Source organism: Trichosurus vulpecula, chromosome 4 (assembly GCF_011100635.1).
Source record: "Trichosurus vulpecula isolate mTriVul1 chromosome 4, mTriVul1.pri, whole genome shotgun sequence".
In the NCBI taxonomy this organism is placed as follows: domain Eukaryota; kingdom Metazoa; phylum Chordata; class Mammalia; order Diprotodontia; family Phalangeridae; genus Trichosurus; species Trichosurus vulpecula.
Window position 1 is genome coordinate 146,514,200 of NC_050576.1, and position 23,240 is coordinate 146,537,439.

The 23,240-nt window shown below is 36.8% G+C and overlaps 1 protein-coding gene across 1 annotated transcript in view; it reads left to right on the forward strand.

Moving 5' to 3' along the window:
* LYST (lysosomal trafficking regulator) overlaps window positions 1–23,240 on the forward strand; it is a 172,078-nt gene that overhangs the window by 109,202 nt on the left and 39,636 nt on the right. The window contains exons 31-39 of the mRNA XM_036757264.1: window positions 8,697–8,873; window positions 9,811–9,887; window positions 11,254–11,442; window positions 12,280–12,425; window positions 12,513–12,609; window positions 15,100–15,161; window positions 16,443–16,498; window positions 19,948–20,100; window positions 22,027–22,271. Coding sequence (XP_036613159.1) covers window positions 8,697–8,873; window positions 9,811–9,887; window positions 11,254–11,442; window positions 12,280–12,425; window positions 12,513–12,609; window positions 15,100–15,161; window positions 16,443–16,498; window positions 19,948–20,100; window positions 22,027–22,271 — 1,202 coding nt within the window. The remainder of the gene's footprint in view (window positions 1–8,696; window positions 8,874–9,810; window positions 9,888–11,253; window positions 11,443–12,279; window positions 12,426–12,512; window positions 12,610–15,099; window positions 15,162–16,442; window positions 16,499–19,947; window positions 20,101–22,026; window positions 22,272–23,240) is intronic.

A 23,240-nucleotide genomic window follows, 5' to 3' on the forward strand; every position in this document is an offset into this window, starting at 1 on the left:
TTTTGGGGTATATTTTGAGATTGCTTTCAAGTATGGCTGGATCAACTCAGAGCTGTGACAACAAGGGGTTAGGGTGCTTATCCTCACACAGCTCCTTCACACAGTGGCCATTGTCCTTTTTTATCATCTCTGCCAATCTGTGTGAGTGAACCTCACACTTATTTTAATTTTCCAGTCTCTTATTATTAGAGGTATGAAACATTTTTAATTTGGTTGTTGAAAACTTGGGTTTCTTCCACAGAAAACCACCTGTTCAGTGTTCAAGGATTTTTTTTTTTAATGCACAGAGGAAAATAGAAGGACATTCAGAATGATGCACAACCAGGACAGCTGTGAAAGTAACATATTGAACTTACTAGATACTTGAAAAGCAAAGCAAAGGGGCAGCTAGGTGGTGCAGTGAGTGGAGCACTTGCCCTGAACTCAGGAGGACCTGAGTTTAAATCCAGCCTCAGACACTTGACACGCTTACTAGCTGTGTGACCTTGGGCAAGTCACAACCCCAATTGCCCTGCCTTCCCCCCTGCAAAAAGAAAAAAAAAGAAAAGCAAGCTGTATGTAAAAGAGTAATATGAAGTCATTCTTCTGTTCTACTTTGTGTAAGGAAATGTCCTCTTTGAGGTATTAAAATTTAGAAAATTTTAAGAAATAAGTGTTGTGTACAGAATACGTACGTATTCTATGCATCATCTGAGAAGGAAGTATTTTGGCCGAGTGAATTTTCCAGATAGTAGTGCGTCATAGCAGCTGCCTAACTAATGCTTAAAAGCCTGTCCTTTTAAACCTGAATGTTATTATTTTACATTGCTTAGGGTAGAAATATTTCTAAAATGTACCTCACACTTCTGATCTTAAACAGGGTAGAGACATTCTCCAGGTTACCAACAAATGAAATAACATGTAAAGTGTTTTGTAAATCTTAAAGCCCTATATAAATGCAAGCTATTAAATGCTAGTTAGAAACAAGTTATGCTCCAAACATTCATTTGTAAGTTAGTTATTAGGTACTCAGAATAAATTTACCCAAAGAAAAATTTTAGTTGATGGTTTTATTACTAGTCCTCCAAAGACTGTTTCATATATAATTTAACAGAAATACTGTTTGCAATGATGTAATTTTCTGTCGCTATAATTTGAATTGCAAATATATAGTATTCCAACTACATTATGGATTAAATAGTCCTGTGGACTAGCCTGGGAATGTAATGGACATCAGTAATACCAGTTTCTTTTATTTACTTCACTGTCAACATCTGAACCCTTCCTCCTGGTGAAAATTAGGACCTTTTCCCTACTGTCAGTGAATAGAGAGTTCACAGCCATTTACAATGTGAAAACTGTAAGTTAGGTGTTAATATCTCAATAGTTATGCATTAAATTTGAATATTTTTTGATGTTTTCTTCATAACTCATTGTAATAATTATGAACATCAGTTATGCTTAGAACCACAGATTTAGAGCTACTATAGAAGGGATCTCAGAAGTGACTTAGTCTAACCCCATCATTTTACAGATAAGGAAACTGAGTCTCATAAAGTAAAAATAATTTTTATATGGGTAGTAAGTAGAAGCATCAGTATTTGAACCCAGGTCCTGTGACTTTGTTCCATCATACAGTAATACCCTCACTAAGGTGTGTTTAGCTATCTCCCCCCCAACACACACACACGCACCTCATTGCCCCTGATGTCCTTCTAGTCGAAAAGGCCTCTTGGCATAAAAGAAGGGTTACTTGGACTTGAAGTAGGACCCCAAAGTTAAATACAAGATGGTTACAAGATGGTAACCAAGAGTCAGTCATTTAACTGCTCAGAGCCTCAGTTTCCCTATCTTTGAAATGAGGAAGCACTACATCACTATGATTAGTTATCACTCAGTGTTACTATTTTTTTCATCTGTTTGATCATTTGTCACTTCTAGCTTTCAGCATCCTCGTTATTGTGCTGGCTTTAATCTTCTGTCCATTATAAACCAGGGCAAAGCTCAAAGCTGCTGGGAAAAGGAAATAACCAAATTTTTTATCCTGCCAAGTCATTACACCATGGTCTAAAAACTGCTTCTTTCCTCAAGAGTGGAGTAATGCTTGTAGGCTTTGTGGCGGGTATTTCCTGGCAATGTATTTTCACTTCCTACTTATAATCTCATTTCTGATGATTGAGGTTGTGAGTAGTTTGAATTGTAGAAAAATGAGGGCATTTCTTTCTATAATTTTAGATTAATGCTTCAGTAGTATGGCAACATCAAAATAAAAACCTGTTTGGAAGATTTTTTAAAATTATTTTTAAATGTAGAATTTAGACTGCACTTAAAATTTTGTTTTTCAAGTTAAATAAGGAACATTTCTTTTAAGAGACACATAGCTGAAAATATTCTAGTCATTCAACATTTTCTTAATTTGCCAACTTGGCAGGGCTACTGTTCATAGTCCATGTGTCTCTGTTGGTCAGGTAGCAGCTGTCTTTTGCTTAATTCTTAGTGTTCTGTTAAACACTCATCTTGCTGTTTTCATCATTGCATATGCTTATCTTATGCTTTGGAGGAATGACACACTATGATTTAATATGTTAATTTAAATACCACTAAAGACTATAATGGTCTGTTGTTTTCAAATTGAGTTGTTGACATTTCATAGAATCACAGAATTTTTGAGTTGGAAGAAACCTTAGTGGCCATCTAGACCTATCTGTACCTCAATTAAAAAAAAAAATTAAAACCCTTTACAATGTACATGACAAATAAGTGACCATTCCACTTTTGCTTGAAGACTTTTAGTGAGGAAGGAATCAGTTATTTCCCAAAACAGCTCATTTCACTTTTGGTTTGCTCTGTTCATTAGGAAGTTTTTCCTTATTTCATAACTAAATTTGCCTCTTTATAACTTTTACCTTCTGAGGCCAAACAAGCCCAGTTTCATAGATTTACAGCTAGAAGAGATTTTAGAGACCATCTTATCCAGAGGCATCAAACTCACAAATGTGTACATTAAAATGTAATTGGGAAATGTTGAACAAAATAAGTAAAAATACAATACAGCATAGATGTTACTTTGTGATTTTCTAAGTATGCTTAGAAACAGATCCTATAGGGCTCTGTTTCTGTTTAAGTTTGACACCACTGATCTAGTCCAACACTCTCACTTTACAGATGTGGAAACTTAGGTCAGGTCAGATTAGGTGACTTGTATAAGCTAACATGGGTAATAATGATAGAGCTGGAGCTTTCCCTGATAATATTCTAGCTGTAAGCCAGCTATAAGCTAGCTCTACCACTGGGCCACACTGCCTCTAATTTCATCGCACTTCTATACTTCTATAGCCCTTGAGGACCACTTTTATGGGTCCCGAGTCTTTTCTAGGACAGACATCCCCTTTCCTTTAAATCCATCATCACATGGTCCTTCACAACCCTGGTTCTCCTTCTCTGAACACTCCTAAAACTTCTTCCTAAAATGTGTTGTGTTATGAAAAGCCAGAAAAGAGTGTGAAGGTGATCAACATTGTCAGATACCAAAGGAAGGTCAGGAGCCAAAGCAGAGAAGAGGAGACATACAGACAAGGTAATTTGAAGATAGGAACAACAAGATTTTGGCGACTGATTGGATAACCTCAGAGAGCTCACAATCTAATATAGAGCCAAATTGGCAGGGGGTGGAGGAGGGAAGAAGTAGAGGGGAGAGAGATTTGAGGAATAGAAGATGACAAGTAGATTGTGAACCTGAGTGGCTGCGAGGATAGTAGTGTCCTCAGCAGTAATAGGGAAATTGGGAGGAAGAGATGATTTGGGGTAAAGATCATGAGCTCAGTTTTGGACATGTTGAGTTTAACATGTCTACAAGATATCTAATTTGGGGTATAGAAAAGGCAGTTGGAGATGCAACACTGGAGATCAAGAGAGATGTTAGGGCCAGATGAATAGAGCTGAGAATAGATGGGAGTTGATGAGATCACTAAGTAAAATTGCACATAGAGAGAAGGCTGAGGACAGAGCCTTGGAGGACACCTTCAGTTAGTGGGCATAGCCTGGGTAAAGATCCAGCCAAAGATACCAAGGAGTGGTCAGACAGGTTAGGAGAAGAACCAGTAGAGAGCAGGTGTTGTGAAAACCTGGATATCAAAAAGGAAGATGTAGTTGGCTGTGTCAGACTGCAGAGAGGTCAAAAAGAATCATTGGTAACTGTAGAGAGAGCAGTTTCATTTGAGGCTATCATTGTCAGTGATATTTGAAAAATTATGTACAGTGAAAGAGGTGCCAAAGTATTGTAAAAGGTCAGATGTCTTAATATTCTTGTGGATACCACATCTATGGACAATCATCAGGGTCCCAACCATTACTCTGAAAATCACCCCATGCCATGAACTTTTAAAACATAGCTTGGTTGGTTCTGGTCACAATAGATATACAGTCCGTTACTGGACCCATACTGAAAGCCTTTTAGGACCTTCTAGAGCTTGTGCCCTGCTGAAATAGAGAAGAGGAAATGGATCTGTGCTTTCTTTAATATAGGGAACTCCCAAGAGAGGAAGCTGCCTCCAACAATGCAGGTCAGCACCTTCTTGAGTAGTGGTGTCAAACTCAAGTAGCAGTAGATCCTTGCTTTGCCTGTTGGCTCAGATGAACCACAAATTGGGATTATCGGTATCTTATTTCTATTTATTTTTTAAGCGTTTCCCAATTATATTTTAATGTGTTTCTTACTGAAAGGTTAAGTGATTTGCTCAGGATCACATAGCCAGTATATATATGAAATGGGATTTGAACCCAGTTTTCCCTGACCTCAAAGCTAGCTCTCTGTGTACTACGCTATGATGCCCTGTTGGCATAGCTTTTGAAAACCCCTAACCATCTCCACAACAAGATGAGACATTGAAGCATAGGGGTTCTGTTTAAACTATTAATTTTTAATTAGCAAGATTGTTCTTTGGTACAATGAAGCATTTCCTTGTTTTTCATAGTTTCAGAAAATCCTTTTTCTTTCCATCTTCAGTTTTTGGTATTTTAAAAAGAAAATCTTATTAACATTTTTTTACATCATCTACAATTTCTCAGTTTATCCCTCTTTTCTACCCCTCCTTGAGAGTCATCTATTAAGACATAAAATTTTTGAAAAAGGGAAAAAAAGAGTTCAAAACTAAACAATATATAAAAAACTCCTGACATTATATGCAGCATTACAACCTGTATTCCCCCATCTCTGCAGTGAAGGGAGATAGGGGCTTTCTTTCTGGGACAAAGGTCTTTTCATAGCATTCAGTTTCAATTGTTTTGTTATTGTTGTTCTTTTGATTTGCATTGTGGCTTTTTTTCTCTAAGTTTTATCTATAATCAGTCATTTTGGTTGAATTTAACCAGATCTATGCCCAGATCTCATTCGGATAATCTTTATAATTCACTCTGCTTTTGTTGGGAGTCTCTGTCCATCCTTGGGTAATTATGATTCAGGACCTCTGTGGTCTCATTTGATTTCTCTATGCCTTTTTTAATTATTTTTTTGTTTCTAGCTTTTTTTTATGTTATCGTTTTATTTAATATTTTAGTTTTCAACATTGATTTCCACAAGATTTTGAGTTACAAATTTTCTCCCCATTTCTACCCCCCCATTCCAAGATGGCATATATTCTGATTGCCTTGTTCTCCAGTCATCCCTCCCTTCTTTCACCCCACTCCCCCCCATCCCCTTCCCCCTTACTTTCTTGTAGGACAGGATAGATTTCTATGCCCCATTCCCTATATATCTTGTTTCCCAGCTGTATGCAAAAAAAACCAACTTTTTTTTTTAAGCATCTGCTTTTAAAACTTTGAGTTCCAAATTCTCTTCCTTCTTCCCTTCCCACCCACCCTCCCTAGGAAGGCAAGCAATTCAACATAGTTCACATATGTATCATTATGTAAAACACTTCCACAATGCTCATGTTGTGAAAGGCTAACTATATTTCCTTCCATCCTATCCTGTCCCCCTTTATTCAGTTTTCTCCCTTGACCCTGTCCCTTTTCAAAAGTGTTTGCTTTTGATTACCTCCTCCCCCTATCTGCCCTCCCTTCTATCATCCCCCCTTTTTTAATCCCCTTCCCTTTACTTTCCTGTGGAGTAAGATTCCCAATTGAGTGTGTATGTTATTCCCTCCTCAAGTTGAATCCGATGACAGTAGAATTCACTCATTCCCCCTCACCTGCCCCCTCTTCCCTTTCCGCAGAACTGCTTTTTCTTGCCACTTTTATGTGAGATAATTTACCCCATTCTCTCTCTTCCTTTCTCCTTCTCTCAATATATTCCTCTCTCACCCCTTAAATTTATTTCTTTTTTTAGATATCATCCCTTCATATTCAACTCATCCTGTGCCCTCTGTCTATATACCCTTCAACTCCCCTAATGCTGAGAAAGGTCTCATGAATTACACACATCATCTTTCCATGTAGGAATGTAAACAAAACAGTTCAGCTTTAGTAAGTCCCTTATGAATTCTCTTTCTTGTTTACATTTTCATGTTTCTCTTGATTCTTGTATTTCAGTCAGATTTTCTATTCAGCTCTGGTCTTTTCTGTGAGAAAGCTTGAAAGTTCTCTATTTTATTGAAAATCCATATTTTGTCTTGGAGCATTATACTCAGTTTTGCTAGGCAGGTGATTCTCGGTTTTAATGCTAGCTCCATTGACCTCTGGAATATCGTATTCCAAGCCCTTCGATCTCTTAATCTGGAAGCTGCTAGAACTTGTGTTATTCTGATTGTGTTTCCACAATATTCAAATTGTTTCTTTCTGACTCCTTGAATTATTTTCTCCTTGACCTGGAAACTCTGGAATTTGGTTACAATATTCCTAGGAGTTTTCTTTTTAGGATCTTTTTCAGGAGGTGATTTGTGGATTCTTTCAATTTCTGTATTACCCTCTGGCTCTAGAATATCAGGGTAGTTCTCCTTGAGAATTTCTTGAAAAATGATGTATAGGCTTTTTTTTTGATCATGGCTTTCAGGTAGTTCAATAATTTTTAAATTATCTCTCTTGAATCTATTCTCCACATCAGTGGCTTTTCCAATGAGATATTTCACATTGTCTTCCATTTTTTCATTCCTTTGGTTCTGCTTTATAATATCTTGATTTCTCCTAAAGTCACTAGATTCCACTTGCTCCAATCTAATTTTTAAGGCAGTATTTTCTTCAGTGGTCTTTTGGACCTCCTTTTCCATTTGGCTAATTCTACCTTTCAAGGCATTCTTCTACTCATTGGCTTTTTGGAGCTCTTTTGACATTTGGATTAGTCTGTTCTTTAAGGTGTTATTTTCTTCAGTATTTTTTTTGAGTCTCCTTTAGCAAGTTGTTGACTTGTTTTTCATGGTTTTCTTGCATCACTCATTTCTCTTCCCAATTTTTCCTCTACTTCTCTTACTTGCTTTTCCAAATCCTTTTTGAGCTCTTCCATGGCCTGAGACCAATTCGTATTTTTCTTGGAGGCTTTTGATGTAGTCTCTTTGACTTTGTTGACTTCTTCTGGCTGTGTGTCTAGATCTTCTTTGTCACCGAAAAAGGAATCTACAGTTTGAGTTTGAGTCTGCATTTGAGTCTGCGTTCATTTTCGCTGCCTGTTCATGTTCCCAGCCAACTACTTGAGCCTTGAGCTTTTTGTCAGGATATGACTGCTTGTAGAGTATAGAGTACTTTGTCCCAAGCTTTAGGGTCCAAGAACTGCTATTTTCAGAGCTACTTCTACTCCACCGTCACCCCAGGCTCTGTCACCACAGCACTCCTCCCCCAAGAACCACCAACCAGGACCGCAATCTGGATCCAAGCAGGGCACAGCGAGAGAATCTGCATTTGTGCCCACAAAGCGCTCCTTGCACTTACACTCTGATCTGCTGCTAGATTCTTCCCACTGTGTGAGACAGGGACTTGGGAGGCAGCTGACTCTGTAGCTCTGGAAGCAGCCTCAGGAGTTTCTTGCTGCTGCTGCCACCACCACCACCACTGCACCACCTCTGCCATCTCCAGGGCTGGTGATTGGACCACTCTGAACTCTGTTCTGCAGTTTTCCCCTAACCTGCTCTTTGGTGTTTGTGGGTTGAGAAGTCTGGTAACTGCCATAGCTCACTGATTCATGGCCCCAAGGTCTGTTCCGACTGGCTGACTCTGGGTCTGGTCTGTCCTGGCACGGCCCATGCTGGGCTGCGCTTCTCTCCAAGCACTGTGGCATAGACCCTTCCCAGCGACCATCCAGGCTCTCCTGGGCTGGAGACCTGTTTCCCTCTCCTATTTCATGGGTTCTGCAGCTCTAGAATTTGTTCAGAGCCATTTTTTACAGGTATTTGGAGGGATTTGGGGGAGAGCTTAAGCAAGTCCCTGCTTTCCAGCCGCCATCGTCTATGCCTTTTATTTTTAATGAAATTAAAGCTAATAAAAGGACAGGAGAATGATTCCCCTTTAGAATTCCTGACCATCCTACAACTTTTACAACTTTCCTTGTGTATTGTAAGCTTTAGAAAGAAAATATTTTCAGGATTTTTAAGAGAACTTATATCCTTACCATAGGGGAAAAATTAATTAGAACCTAATAAAATTTTAAAGAAAAAAGTAAAGTCTTTACTGCACAAAGAGCTGCATATTTTATAATGTTTTTTGTGTCTTGTTACATTTTTGTACTTTGTAATCCAGTTCAAGAAACATTAAGTGCCTATTTTTTCTTTTCCTCCTATCCCTTCCTTTTGCAGCATGGAGCCAAGTTAGTCCTTTATTTAAATGAATTTTTGCATAATCACCAAGAAGAATTGACTGAAGAAGAACTAGCCACAGCAAGATTATTCATGAATATTTTAAAATTATGTGGTCATAAATGCACTCTTCCCAGTCTACCAACAAAATCAGACTTCCTAAAAGTAATTACAGAGGTGAGTCAATATAAATATCATATTTATAATTTAAATAGATTTAATAATAGATATATAGATATCTGCATATAAAGATATCTCTATATAATATATTAACACAATTCAGTAGATTTTTAAAATCTGTCACAAGCAATTTCATCAAATAATAAAAAATAAAATAATTTATTTCTTTATGCTATATAAAAATGTTGTTCACTTCATCCCAGTGTTACTTCTCATAAATGCTTCTTGGCTTCAACACATAAGAAAAAGAATTTAATTTTCAATCATTTTTTATGGTGATCATTTTTTAAAAGATATACTTTTGCTTTGATGGAAAGCAGACTTTGAAACATTAACTTTTTTTCATCTTATTTATTTATTTAGTTAGAGTTTTCAACATTCACCTCCATAAGATTTTGAGTTGTAAATTTTCTCCCACTCCCCAAGATGGCATGCAGTCCGATATAGGCTAACATATACATTCATAGTAAACATTTTCACATTAGTCATGTTGTAAAGAAGAATTAGAACCAATGGGAGAAACCACAAGAAAGAAGAAACAAAAAAAGGGAAAGAGAGAGCAAAGAGTAAAAACATTAACTTTCAACTTCAGGCCTCATATAGCAGACCAAAAATAATATAAGCACCTTTGTAGAATCTAATAAAAAAAATTTTCCTAGTTTCTCAAAGAAAGGGGAAAAAGTTTACCTTTTTCCTTAATAGAAGCCTGGTTTCCCTCAACTCACACCTTCATGGCATTTGTGTACAAACAAATTGCTGTGTGGTGTCAGTAGTGTTAAAGGGGTGAATAAATATGGATCCCACGTTCTAGTTTCCAAAGAAATATTGTTTTTCCTTGTTTAACTTTTATTTCATGTTCAATTATTAGAGTCTTATTGATAGCTAAATAAATCATACTTTGTTAGAAAATTATTATTCAAAAAAATTTTTTTAGGAGTTAAGGAAGTATGAGATTGAGGATTCTGTGAATAAAGCTGCCTGGCAAAAAACAGTCAATAATAATCAACAAAGGTAAGCTACTTCATTTTTTAAAAAAGTTTTATCTTTGAGGGACTTGTATACTCAGTACGCATTTTTGGCGACTGATGTCTTACAGTTATTTACTTATATGGAGTGGGTCTGAACCTGTGATTTCATTGGTATTGGGGAGCTCCCAGGTAAGGAAACTTTCTGCCAGTGCAGGTTGGCTACTTCTGTGCAATTTCTATAGTAAGAGGCAAGCCTTAAGCTCTCTAAGCCACCATGCCAGGCTGCCTGCATATGCCCCTAATCATACAAACATAGTAGAATACATTTCAGGTGTCAGGCAGAAAGTGCATGTTTATTTAATTTGTATGTGCATTTATACATGTGTGTACTTAACATGTATATGAGCCAAGATTATATGAATAAATGACAAAATATTAAGTATTCACTGTAGGCAAAGCACTGTGCTAAGTAAGCACTGGGGACAATAATAGAAAAGTCAGGCTCTGCTCTCACAGAGCTCACATTCTGATGAGGTTGACATCCCATGAAATGTTTCAGCGGCAAATCAAATGGGAAACATCCTCTTGACTTTAAAGTATATCAGCAAAGCCTGTGATAATGCTTCCTCTTTAATGTCATTTTCACTGACACTGTCATGGTAGTTTCTGGTGTTGAACATTTGATGGTGCCAAAGGCTTTGTGGCAAGAACTTTCTTTTCTGGGTCTTCAGTAGCTGTGGTTACTGCAGGAGCAGTTGCTAAGCTGCAGCTTCCCAGGTTGAGAGCTTTGGGCACTGGGCTGGAAGAGTTGCTGTTCCCAAGACTCTCGGGTTCAGGTCTTGGGCTGTCTCCACTGACGTTCAAGGGGACATGGTGGGCAGGCAAGGTGATGCTAGTAGTTTGACCTGGCCGGCATGTGCTGCCTCCTATCTCTTCCTTAGCGTATCCCGTTTCTTCAGCCATGTAACTTGCCCAGCCTCTGAGTGGCATCTCTTCTCGATAGTAGCTGCTTCCCCAGATGATGTCTGTAAAGCCTGGGCTGGTAGAAGCAGCACCAGTGGTCCTTGGGTGGGGGGTGGGGGGTGTGGACTTGAATTAGCGAGACTCCTGTTGGTGACAGCTGGACAGCAGTTGCTGCTGATAGTGGTAAGACAGATAGACCCCTTCTCCACAATCATTTCTTCCCTCATTGGTGACTGTGGAGACTGTGCTTAAAACAGGTCTGGTGCTTTGAGAGTCCTTCTGTTTCCAAGGCTCTTGGATTCAGATATTCATGCTGCAAATAATGTTGCCATTAGGAAATCTCAAAAGTGTAAAATTGTCAAGTTCAGTATAACTTGTTGCAAATTTTAGATAATTTACAATTGCATTTGTCTAAGTGTATTTTTTACATGTTTCTGTTGATTTAGTCTCTTTCAGCGCCTGGATATGAAATCAAAGGATATTTCTAAAATAGCTGCAGATATCACCCAGGCAGTGTCACTTTCTCAGGGAATTGAAAGAAAGAAGGTGATTCAGCATATCAGGGGAATGTATAAAGTAGACTTGAGTTCCAGTAGACGCTGGCAAGAACTTGTTCAACAGCTTACACATGACAGGTAAGCAAAAATATGATTGTTGTTCTTGGCAAATGTCTACATTTTTAACATATTCTTAAATATATAGAGAGGTGACAACAATATAAATATTTTATGTTTAAAATGTTTTATTTTTATTTTTTTAAAAAATCTATGTATGAGGATGTCAATTAAATTGACTTATTTTAGAAAATTGATATGATAGGCACTATGGAAAAATTTTTACTTGCAAAGAAGATCCTTTGGAAAGCCAAATTAAATCTGTCATATCCAGTAAATTTTACATGTGCAGTATATCACATTAAGTATTATCTTTAAACAAATCAGATCAATCAGTGAGAATTCATCCAGCATCCAGTGATCAGAAAGGCTTGACCTATACAATCTTATCTTGACAATTTCCTTGCAGTCACCTGACACAGCCTATTTCAGAAGCAGTGGTTCTATCTCATCTTTAGTTGAGCTATGGATACTCTGTGGCTTGGTGCCATTTTTATGTGTTTGAGAAAATATTTTATTGGAGAAAGTTAATGCCACTTTTATCATTATTCTTTTTGAGAAGGAAAGGTAGGTAGAATCATTCCCATTTTTCAAATGGTAAAATAAGACCTAGGAAGTTTTAAGATTAAACAAGAAGTCAGCATTATAAGTGAAATCTGAACGCAGGTTTTCTGTCATCCATTTCCATCCTATTTCTCATAAGCCATGTTTTAGTAATGTGCCTTACCTTACACATTACAAAATACTTAGATTATGTGTTTTTTATAAATTGCTATTATCAAATAATATCATACTAATTTCGTAATAGTTGTTTATGAATTGTGCTACTATTAATATTTCTGTTATATTAATTTGTAGAGCACTCTGGTATGATCCCATGTCTTATCCAACTTCTTGGCAATTGGATCCAACAGAAGGTCCAAATAGAGAGAGACGCCGTTTACAGAGGTGTTATTTAACCATTCCAAATAAATACCTTCTTAAAGATAGGCAAAAATCAGAAGGTAATGCTGGTTTCTTTCATATTTGTCTTTATATAACCAATGCAGTAGACATAAAAATAATATATGTTTTCCTTTTTTTCCCAACAGAAGTCATTAAACCTCCCCTTTCTTACTTATTTGAAGATAAAACACATTCTTCTTTCTCTTCTACTGTAAAAGATAAAGCAGCAAGTGAATCTATAAGGTAAAAACTTATAAATATACCAGGTGTATTTGCTTTTTTCCTAAATTTGATGCTATAGGAATTGTCTAACATTCTAATAACTGCAGCGTATATACTGTATCTATTAAAGTAGTATTTTTATGAAAGATTATTATGTCACTTTCATGTATATCCATGTGAAATGTTTCATACTGTCTAATCCAACGAAACCAGAGGTAGGAAATGAATGTATTTCATAGTGAGGCTTGTTGGACAGTGGAAATGATGACAATATAAATAGTGAAGATGCATGCTTTCTTCTTAGCTTTTTGTTCTTGGAATATGCAGGGATGTTGTGACATTGTTAGAAAAGTATTGTGTTATCCTAACAAGTTCTCTCCTGGTTATTTCAGCTTACTTGTTTAGGGAACGCAAAATAAAAGATTGCCTCTGCACAAGAAGGAATTGAGGCCAGGAGTGGAAATTATGTTTGTGTATAAAGGTGCAGAGGGAAAAAAAAACAACAAATTTGTATTAAAAAGATGCATCTTAAGGAAAAACAACAGGATCTATAGTGACTTGTATGGGAAAAGAAAATACAAATGAATTTGTCCATCATTTGAGACATTTAAAAATAAATCTGCCTGTGAAATAAGCAAAAATCAGAAATATTGTAAAATTTGAAGTTTAATCAGAAGGGATAACTCCTGCAGGCCTGTTCACCAAAGTCACGAAAGCTCTTTTGCTTGGCAAATCTAATAGCCCTTTCTCAATCCTTATCCTTCCTGACCTGCCTGCAGCATTTAGTACTGTTGATCATCTTCCCTTTCTTAGATACTTCCTCCTCTTTGAGTTTTCGTGACCCTATCCCTTCCCTGGTTTTCTGCCTCTCTGTCCAACTACACATCCTTGGTCTCCTTCACCGGTTCTTTTTTCATGTCAAGCCAACTAACCATAGGTGTCACCCACGGCTGTCTTCGGCTGCCTTATAATTTCACTGTATACTTTCTCACTGGTGATTCCTCAATCCTCGTGGGTTCGTATAGAATCTCTATGCAGGTAATTCCCAGATCTATCCATCTGGCCCTATCATCTCTCCTGAGCTACTCTCACACATCACCAACTGCCTCTTAAACTGATGTTTCATGGACATGCCAAATTCTCGCTCTCTTTCCCTTAAATCCTTTCCCCTTCTGAACTTCCCTGTTCCTTGGAGGTTATTACCAGGACGTCCTCCCAGTCCCCCAGGCTCTCAGCCTAGGTGTCATCTCTGACTCCTCGCTCTCTTTCTCCATACAGATCCAATCTGTTGCCATATCTTACTGTTTCTGTCTTCACATCTCTTCTGTTTCCCTCTTTCCACTCATCCATAATCAGGCCCCTCTAATTTGTCTCTCAACTTCAAGTCCCTCCCCACTTCAGTCCATAGTCCCCTCATTTGTGGAGGTAATTTATTTAACACGTAAGGTTGGCCATATGTTACCTGCAAGATCAAATATCAAGGCCTCTTTTTGGCATTTAAAAGTCTTCATAACCTGGCTGCATCTTTGCTTTCCAGCCTTATACTTGACTCCCCTACACTGGCCTACAGGTAGTTCCTTGAACATGACACTCCATCTCCTGTCTCCTTTCATTTGCATTGAATGTCTTTTATTCCTAGTATTCTCTTCCCTCTCACCTTCCACTTCTTGGTTTCTTTCAAGACTCACTAAGGTGCCGCTCTTGGCAGGAAGCCTTTCCTGGTGTCCCCAGCTGCTAATCCCTTCCCATTTCAGACTGTGTTCCATCTATTTTGTCTGTGTCCTATATATAATTAATTATTTACATGTTGTCTCCCCCAGTAAAATGTACACTTGAGGACAGGGACTATTTTTTGCCCTTCTTTGTATCTCTGCTGCTAGCACAATATCTGCCAAGTAGTAATTGCTCAATAAATGCTTGTCAAATGATTGACTAGTGAATTAAAATAGACCAAAAGATTTTAGCTAGCTAGAGGCTTATTTTTTTTAATTATTCGTTGCAAACTATAAGAAACAGAGTCAAGTCATTATGTTAATCAAATGTTCATGCAACTGAGTGCAATACTGTATAAGTAGAATTTGTTTCAATAAGAGTTCCTTCTTTGTTAGTATGACGAATAAGCCAACTTAAACACAATGAGGTTATCTAAATATCCATCTAGCTGTTTATAATTCATTTACATAAAAAATTAAAAGATTAATTAGATTTTTTCAGAAAATGAAAATTATAAAATATAGGAAAGCTTTTTAAATTACTGAAGTTGTACTTATAGTTAAAAAAAAAGATTGTTGGGATTATTAGCCTTTCCATTTCACTGTTTTTTGCCTCCGAATGTTGAAAAAATTTTTCCATGGTTATTTAGACTAGATTTTCATAAGATATTCTCTGCATTTGAAGTCCCTCTACTACTTTGCCGAAGTCTATAGCCAGATTGGAGGGTACAGGGGACAAAATACACAGTGAAATGGGTCAAAATATTAAATCATAATTTTTTTTTCACTTTTTTGACAGAGTGAATCGAAGATGTATCAGTGTTGCACCGTCTAGAGAGACAGCCGGTGAACTACTATTAGGTAAATCAGAATTTTAAAGAGCATAGCACTTATGCTCATCTCCTCCTTCTTATCTGAAAATATTCTGACATGAAATTTGTATTGTACGTCTAAAAATTATTCCAATTAAATCAAATTCCTCCAAGTTGACATCCATCATTATGCCTTTAAAATCATAGTAGTAACACTGTGGAATTTTAAGTTCTGTGGTCATGGTTTTCTGCACACGTGGTAGGTATATACTTCAATTTTTAGTCATCCCATTATTGCATTCTAAATTAGATCTTGAATGCCAAATATTAATTGTTTTTACCCACTTTATTCAGATATACTTGTACAAAAACAAATGCCTGCATTATGTGATTTCTCCTCCATAATTCATGTCACATTTGTTTATTAGGCTTCTGAAATTATCAGCATGTCAGTATCCTTCTAAGTTATCTGGACATTTACATTTCCCTGTTCAGTAAGGGAATTAATTTCTTCACTAAACCTCCTCAAAATGTCAAGGAATAGGAAAGCGTTATTTGACCTTGGTACTCATACGAATGCAGAGGGGCTGCTGCCATCCTTATGGTCCCTAGTCTTGAGGTTATTATGATTTTGCCTATGGGCTTTCCAAGAACTCACAGATTATACTATATATAAGGTCTAATAGTCTGTTGCTTTCCCTTAAGTTGGTCACCTCTGTTCTTTATAGTTAATCTGGATCTCAAGAATAGCCAATGTATATTTGGGAGAATCCAACAAAATTTCCTAGAATGTGGAAATTTTTGTAGTAAGAAATATGTCTTAAAAGAAGTAAATGAGCTCGTGGGTCTATTTTGGCAGTGTTATAGTCAAATCTTGGAAGTCAAATACCTTGGAATCAGCAAGGTGCTTAATTGGGGGGAATGGATAGAGTGCTAAATTTGAGGTAAAGATTACCTGGGTTCATATAATGCCTCTACCTCTCAGTAATTTTGTGACCATGGTCAAATCACTTGTGGCCTCAACATCTTCATCTGTAAAATGGCATTAGTAATGCCTCTAGTACCAATTTCACAAGGTTGTTTTGAGGCTTAAATGAAATAAGTACTTTGCAAACCTTAAAGTGCTCCATAAATAACATATGATAAATAAAAAACAGCTCTTATTATTCATTTTTGGTAGAAAACTCCGTATTCCAATTAATTGGTCATTTAGGTAATTGATGTGTAACACCATTATCCACATTTACTAGTAATCTTGCTGTAATAAATTCAAACTTAGGAATAAAGCAAATACTTCCTGTATTAACCTGTGTCAAATGGCTTTCTGCAGGTAAATGTGGAATGTATTTTGTGGAAGACAATGCTTCTGATACAGCTGAAAGTTCGGTGAGTACACGTTCAGTTTGCAGAAGAAGCAGCTTGGCTACATGTTGTTTGTCCTGCACTGTTCCCCCTCTGTGCACACCACCCTGTGATCAGTCTGCAGCCACTCTGTCTCACCGAAACGTTCAGAATTTTCCTGCCTCCACACCTTTAATAACACTATTTCCTATGCACGGAATGTCTCCCCTTCTCCATCTTCTGAATTCATATTAACTGTTTAAAAGTTCAATTCAAATTCCATGATTTCCCAAAATTCCTCCCTGCAGACTTAGCCTGTCAGTAACAGTTTTACCCCTTAGGACTCAGAACATTTGTTTTGCGCTTCTCCAGTGCACTTAAGGAACACTATTGTTATTTTCCTGGCTCTCATATTAGTAAATATTTGCTGAATTGTTGTTGAAGACACTGAGATCCCAGGATTTCATATTATATGTCTTGCATTTTCAGAATGGTATGTACTCAAATCATCCCTTTGAAAATAATCTCCAGAAAAATACTCCCTTTTGTAACTTCTGAGTATTTGTTATAGTTCATCCTAAAGCCTTCCTCTTGCACTTTCAGTCTGTTCTTCCTCATCATTGTTAATAAACGCGCTGCTAGCTCCCCCATTCAGTTCACCACTTATCAATGTTGTCTTTCAAAAGGAGAGAGCCCAAAACAGATTTGTGATGATTTCAGTAAAAACTCAAATTGTCACAATGCTTCATAGGTTGATAACTTCAGTCGCCTTTGCTTTTACAGAGGTGTATAGTCATAATTTTCCTTAATTCAGACAAACTGGATGCTGAAGTTATGCTATTACCTCACGTCATTTGTAGGATATGATTATGTTATGAGTATGTAATGACTTCAAAGGAATTCATGAGAGAAATCATGAAACTTGCTTACAAACAAATAATGTGAATGATTCTGACATGAGTAATTTGAAGGAGAGTGATTCATTTTACTTTAAATAATCAAAGAAATTCAATAGGAAGTCTTTTCTAACATGCACCAATTAGCACCAAATTGTCCCTAAATGTAAACAAAGTAAAACATTTTTAAAAATCTGTTGCTTTTTATTAGCCAAGGCAGTTGCTACGTATCTGAGAACAGATTTGACCTTAGGTCTTCCTGACTGCAGACACCCAGTGCTCTCTCCACGTGCCACCTTGCTGTCTGGAGAAAAGATGACTCAGTGGAGCCTGGCTGTCATTTTGTCTGTAATGTTGAAAAGGAATTTGAATTTTTTTTTGCTTGGCCCCAGCGGTAGAAGCTAGCGGTGATGCATAAAGGTAGCAGCAAGGTTAGATAAAAACCTTTAACGTTGCTGCCACCTCAAGCTACTGTTCTTACCTCTCTCTCCTTCCTTTCACCACCAGAGTTTTAATGTAGTCTGTATTTATTGCCTCTGTTTCGTTGCTACTTTTCCATTATGTATAAATCTGGTTTCTAGCCCAGCAACGTGATTAAAACTAGTTTGTATATATTTGTTTGTTTTTAAAATATATGTGTGTTTACTATCAAAAATAGCAAAAGCTAAGTGGCACAGCAGATAGTGCTGGGCCTGGAATCAGGAAGACCTGAGTTCAAATCAGGACTCAGACACTAGCTGTGTGACCCTAGGCAAATAATTTAACCTCTTTTTGCCTCAGTTTCCCCACCATAATATGGGGATATTAATAGCACCCACCTCTTAGGGTGTGAGGCTCAAATGAGATAATAATTATAAAGTGCTTAGTACAGTGTCTGACACACAGTAAGTGCTATATAAATGTCAGCTATCATTAAAAACACTTTCAAAAATTGACTTCACATATTATATGAAGCATTACCCAAACAGGGGTAGTATTTTTAAACTTTTCATTGAAGCTGGTTTCTCATGAAACCTCTTAGTGTCTAGTCTATTTAAAATAGTAAAATTTATGACCTCTCTTTTAGGCTAGTATAGGAAGGGGCCAACCAGCAGTTCTATAACTTATTGGAACCTCTGATGTTTTTACTTTGATTGCTTTATTTTACTGCCAAATCCAGTTGGATTTTGCTCTCAGTTTCTTTTATTTCCCCCTTGAAACATAGGATGCTACTAACTCTCTCTTCCTTTTTAAAATACCTTCTTTCCTGGACTTCTCTAGCATTGAACTATCCTAATTCTCTTCCCTCCTCTTTGCTCTTCTTTCTTCTTTATTATCTCTTCTTCCCTTACTTTAGTTATCTCCCAACTCTCTTTCATGGCCCTTTACCCTTCTTACATATTCTTCCTCTTTTCCCATGAGTAACTATCAGTCCTCCCTGGAAATGGCTTTGCTACCCTAGTCTGTCTCCCAAGTTCTAATGTGACGTTTCTAACTGCTTGTTGGACAGTTAGATGTCCTGCTGACCCCTCAAACAAAACTGAGTCTTTTATCTTCTTAATTTTCTGGAAACCTCAAAACAAAATGTGACTCCAGCTCCTCCTCCCCACACTTCTATTCAGTGACTTATTAATCCTTCCTTTGAAATATCTCTTGCATCTGTCACTTCTTTTCCATTCCCTTTGCTGCAACACCAGTTCAGGCCCTTATCACATTATGCCTAGACTGTTACTGTAACCCAGTTGATTTTCATAAATCTTTCATCTTCACCATTCTCAAACATCCTGCACTCTACCATGGTGCCACTAAAAACACCGCTAACACCATGTTATTTCCTTGTTCAAGAATATTGAGCAACTTCTTGTTACTCCCATGACGTGTAATCCATACTGTGTAAGTCGTACAGTATGTAAGACGTACAAAGTCTAGTCCCAACGTTCCCCTTTCAGACATCCTCTGATCATAGTCTGGGAGCTGGGAGAGAACTCTCAAGGCGCTATCAGATGGCCCAGAGAGGTTAACAGACTTGCTCAGTATAATAACACAACTAGTAAGTGTCAGAGGTGGGCTTCGTGCCTAGGGTTTCCACTCTCTAAATGCCCTGTCCACTATAGCCTCAACCTCCCTGGGTTATTATGAGGCTAAAATGAGTTAACATATGTAAAGAGCTTTGTAAACCTTAAACCACTATATTAACATTAGCTGTTATCATCCTGATCATCATCCTACCATGCTACCTCTGAATAAACCTTGCTTACCATTGGCCCAATAAATACTGTGCTTTCCCACCCTCATGCTTTTGTTTATGCCGTGTTGTCTTCTTCCTAATGATTCAGGTTTGGAAACTGGGTTATAGGAAGATAATACACTGTCAACAGAAATAGGGAAATCTGAAGATGGTATGTTAGGGGGGAGGGGGAGGGGGAACTTCAAAAGTTTTATGTGTCTTTTGTGCCAAAGGTGATTTTTTAAAATTTTAATTTATTTCTTTCTATTAAGCGTATACACCAAGTAACGTGTCTAATGCCTGGTATGGGAAAAAATACAATTAAAATAATATCTACATTTTATCTTATGTGTTCCAAAAATAAAACTGCCTTTCTCTACTTACTTTTTTAGAGTCTTCAGGGAGAAACAGAACCAGCTTCATTTTCTTGGACATATGAAGAAATTAAAGAAGTTCATAAGCGTTGGTGGCAGTTGAGAGACAATGCTGTGGAAATATTTTTAACAAATGGCAGAACTCTGCTGTTAGCTTTTGATAATACCAAGGTAGATTTAGTACTATGTGTGGGTGTGTGTATATACACACATTTATGTAAAGTTTCTATTTATTCAAACATTTTAATGTTCCTTTTAAGAATTATATTTGAAGTAATAAATTTGCGATGTATTTTAACAACCTAATAAAAACTTAAAACATTTGGTTAGATAAAGAATGTAATATTTTTACATTCCAGAAGTGTCGTGGGCTTTCCCAAAGACATTTGAAAGCTTTGCAAATAATCTTTGTTGTTCAGTCATGTTGAACTCTTAGTGACCCCTCTGCACCATAGCACACCAAATACTATCCATGGGTTTTCCTGGCAAGGATACCGGGATAGTTTGCCATTTCCTTCTCCAGAGGCAAACAGAGGTTAAGTGACTTGCCCAGGGTCATACAGCTAACAAGTATCTGAAGTCAGGTTTGAACTCAGGTCTTCCTGACTGCAGATCCAGTGCCCTCTTCATTGAGCCACCTAGCTGCAAAGAATAGAAAAAGCAAAAAAGACTTCACTTACTCCATGCCTTCCTAATCTCCCTAAATTTGGGACATAAACTTGTTCAAATTTCTTTGCAACCAACCTTCAACTCAGTAGCTAAAAACATCTAAATTCAAGATTATCAATCAGCACGTGTAGAAGGTTGATGCAAATTTTGTGATCTTGCTCATTTCTGAGTCTAAAGCCATGTTTTCTTGGTCTCTTAAAGCCTGCTGTTTTTCCATATCCTCCTAAGTAATTATCCAAATGGCTACGGAGCCTTTCTCCTCTTCCTGCTCTTAAAACTTTTACATTCTTAAATATCCACGTGCTTATGTGGGATGCTTAACATTTATTCTTTGTTTTTTTAATTGCTTAATTGTATCAAATTTATTATCAGCTACTTAGAGAGGTAAAAACTGAAAAGTAACACTTCCAAAAGCTCCTTTTCTGTATTAAAAATAATTTTCAGCATATCAAAATCCTTAGTAATGAAACATCTATTTTTAAGTCCTTTTGCTTTCATATTTTTCAAATCCGCATTAATTATGACTTTTGTTTGTAGAAAAACAAATTGTTTCTTGAAGTTTGACAGTTAATATTTTCAGATCCCCAATTCCTCTAGATTGTTCTTTACCCTCAAGGAAGTACCATTGCTGCTAACCAATATTGTTTTATGTTTGTAAAAACTACTGTAGAGGTATGAATTTAGTATCTATATGGGGGTTTCTTTTATTTGTGTATGTGATGGGGATGGAAGGGGTGAGGGGGGTTGTGAAGTAGTTCCAATGAATGTGAAAGTGGTAAGCTATTTCTTTGGGAGAATCTACTTAATGTTTGGAAACAGCTAAATGGCCCAATGGATAGAGACAAAATGAAGAAACTGAATAAATTGTCTGGTCTTCTCTGTTATTATTTAATTTATGCTAAAAAATATAAATTTATAAACTCATTCACCTAGTAATCTCAAAATTCGTTTTAAGTAAAAATAATCATATCCTTTCAGTCTTAATGCTACATAACATGAGAATTGAGGGCTTTGCCACTGTTATTCAGAAACATTTAAAAATTAAATATGTTATATAGTAAGATAGCAAGATGAAATGATCATTGGTGTTAAAAATAATAATTCACATTTATATCATGCTTTACAGTTTTCTAAACACTTTCCTTAACTCCCTACTAAGTCCCTATCTTACTGATGAAGAAACTTAGGCTTAGAAAGGTTAAGGGATATGCCCCAAAATTTTTTAAAAGCTAACTTGAATTCATATTCTGAGCACAGTCTAGTGAGTGATGTTTTCAACACTTTTAACAGAACTTTAGAATTTATAATAATGAAAAAAGCATTTTTTTCACTGGAAACATAAAATTTTTAACCTAGACATACACACTACCTAACCAAACCAGGCTAAAAACTAAAATTTCTCCCCACCTTTTTATTTGTTTGTTTTAGGTTCGTGATGATGTATACCACAATATACTTACAAACAACCTCCCTAATCTTTTGGAATATGGGAACATCTCGGCTTTGACAAACCTATGGTACACAGGACAAATTACTAACTTTGAATATTTGACACACCTAAACAAACATGCTGGCCGATCCTTCAACGACCTCATGCAGTATCCAGTTTTTCCATTCATACTTTCTGACTATATCAGTGAAACACTTGACCTAAATGAGCCTTCTGTATACAGGTGAGTAGCTGTATTTAGGTGGGAGGGAGTTGAGAGGGTTTTAGTACCATTTTTTAAAAAAAATTGGCTACAAGTATTTTACCTTTTGTAGTAGAGATCATTTTATCATTTCCTACACAAAACCTGTACTGATCTTCCCTGCGCCATCCATGCTGCCATCATTCTGTTATTGGCACACTGTTTATTGAAACTACTCTTTGTATACATGTTTTTATATGCAAGTGTATATAAATATATATATACAAAGTGTATATGTTATATTTTGTATGTATTTTATACTTATATAAATATTTTTATTTATAACCTACTTTCCATAGCTACCACTTGAGTAGGCAAGAGAATGGAAGAACAGTCATCACAGTTTTCTTTAAGCCACTAAGCACACTTTGACTTCTATCTTTGGCCCTATGCCAGTACTTGCCCAGTCCCTGTTCACTCTATCCACTTAGCTGTAACAGAGAGAGAGCACTGGATTTGAAATCAAAGTACCTAAGTTGGAACTCCAGCCCCACATGTTGTTACCTGTGTGACATTGTCTCCTAGGTCATAGAAGCCAAATTGTTCATTGTATAAACGAGGCTCAAGAGAAGCACCTTGCTCAGAGGACACATGACTGCAGTGTATCAGAAGTAGGACTGGATTACCAAGTCCAGCGCTGTCCACACACTTAGCTGTCTCTGGGTCCCTCAAAAACATCACATGAAATCTTTATACCACAATGTCCTCATCTTTAAAATAAGGGGTTTGGACCAGCAGAGTTCTCTGAGGTCCCGTTTAGCTCTAAATGCTGTAATTATTTTTTTGTGGTTTTAATTGTGCAGATTTGAACCATGTATATCTTTTACCCAGATAGTTAGACTATTTGTAAAAGTGAAACGAGTTGATGTTCTTTGATGAGGTAAAGTACTCTATTAGAGTATATCCCTAGTTAAAGTAGGTTATTAAGAAAGATTAGAAATAGGGTCATGG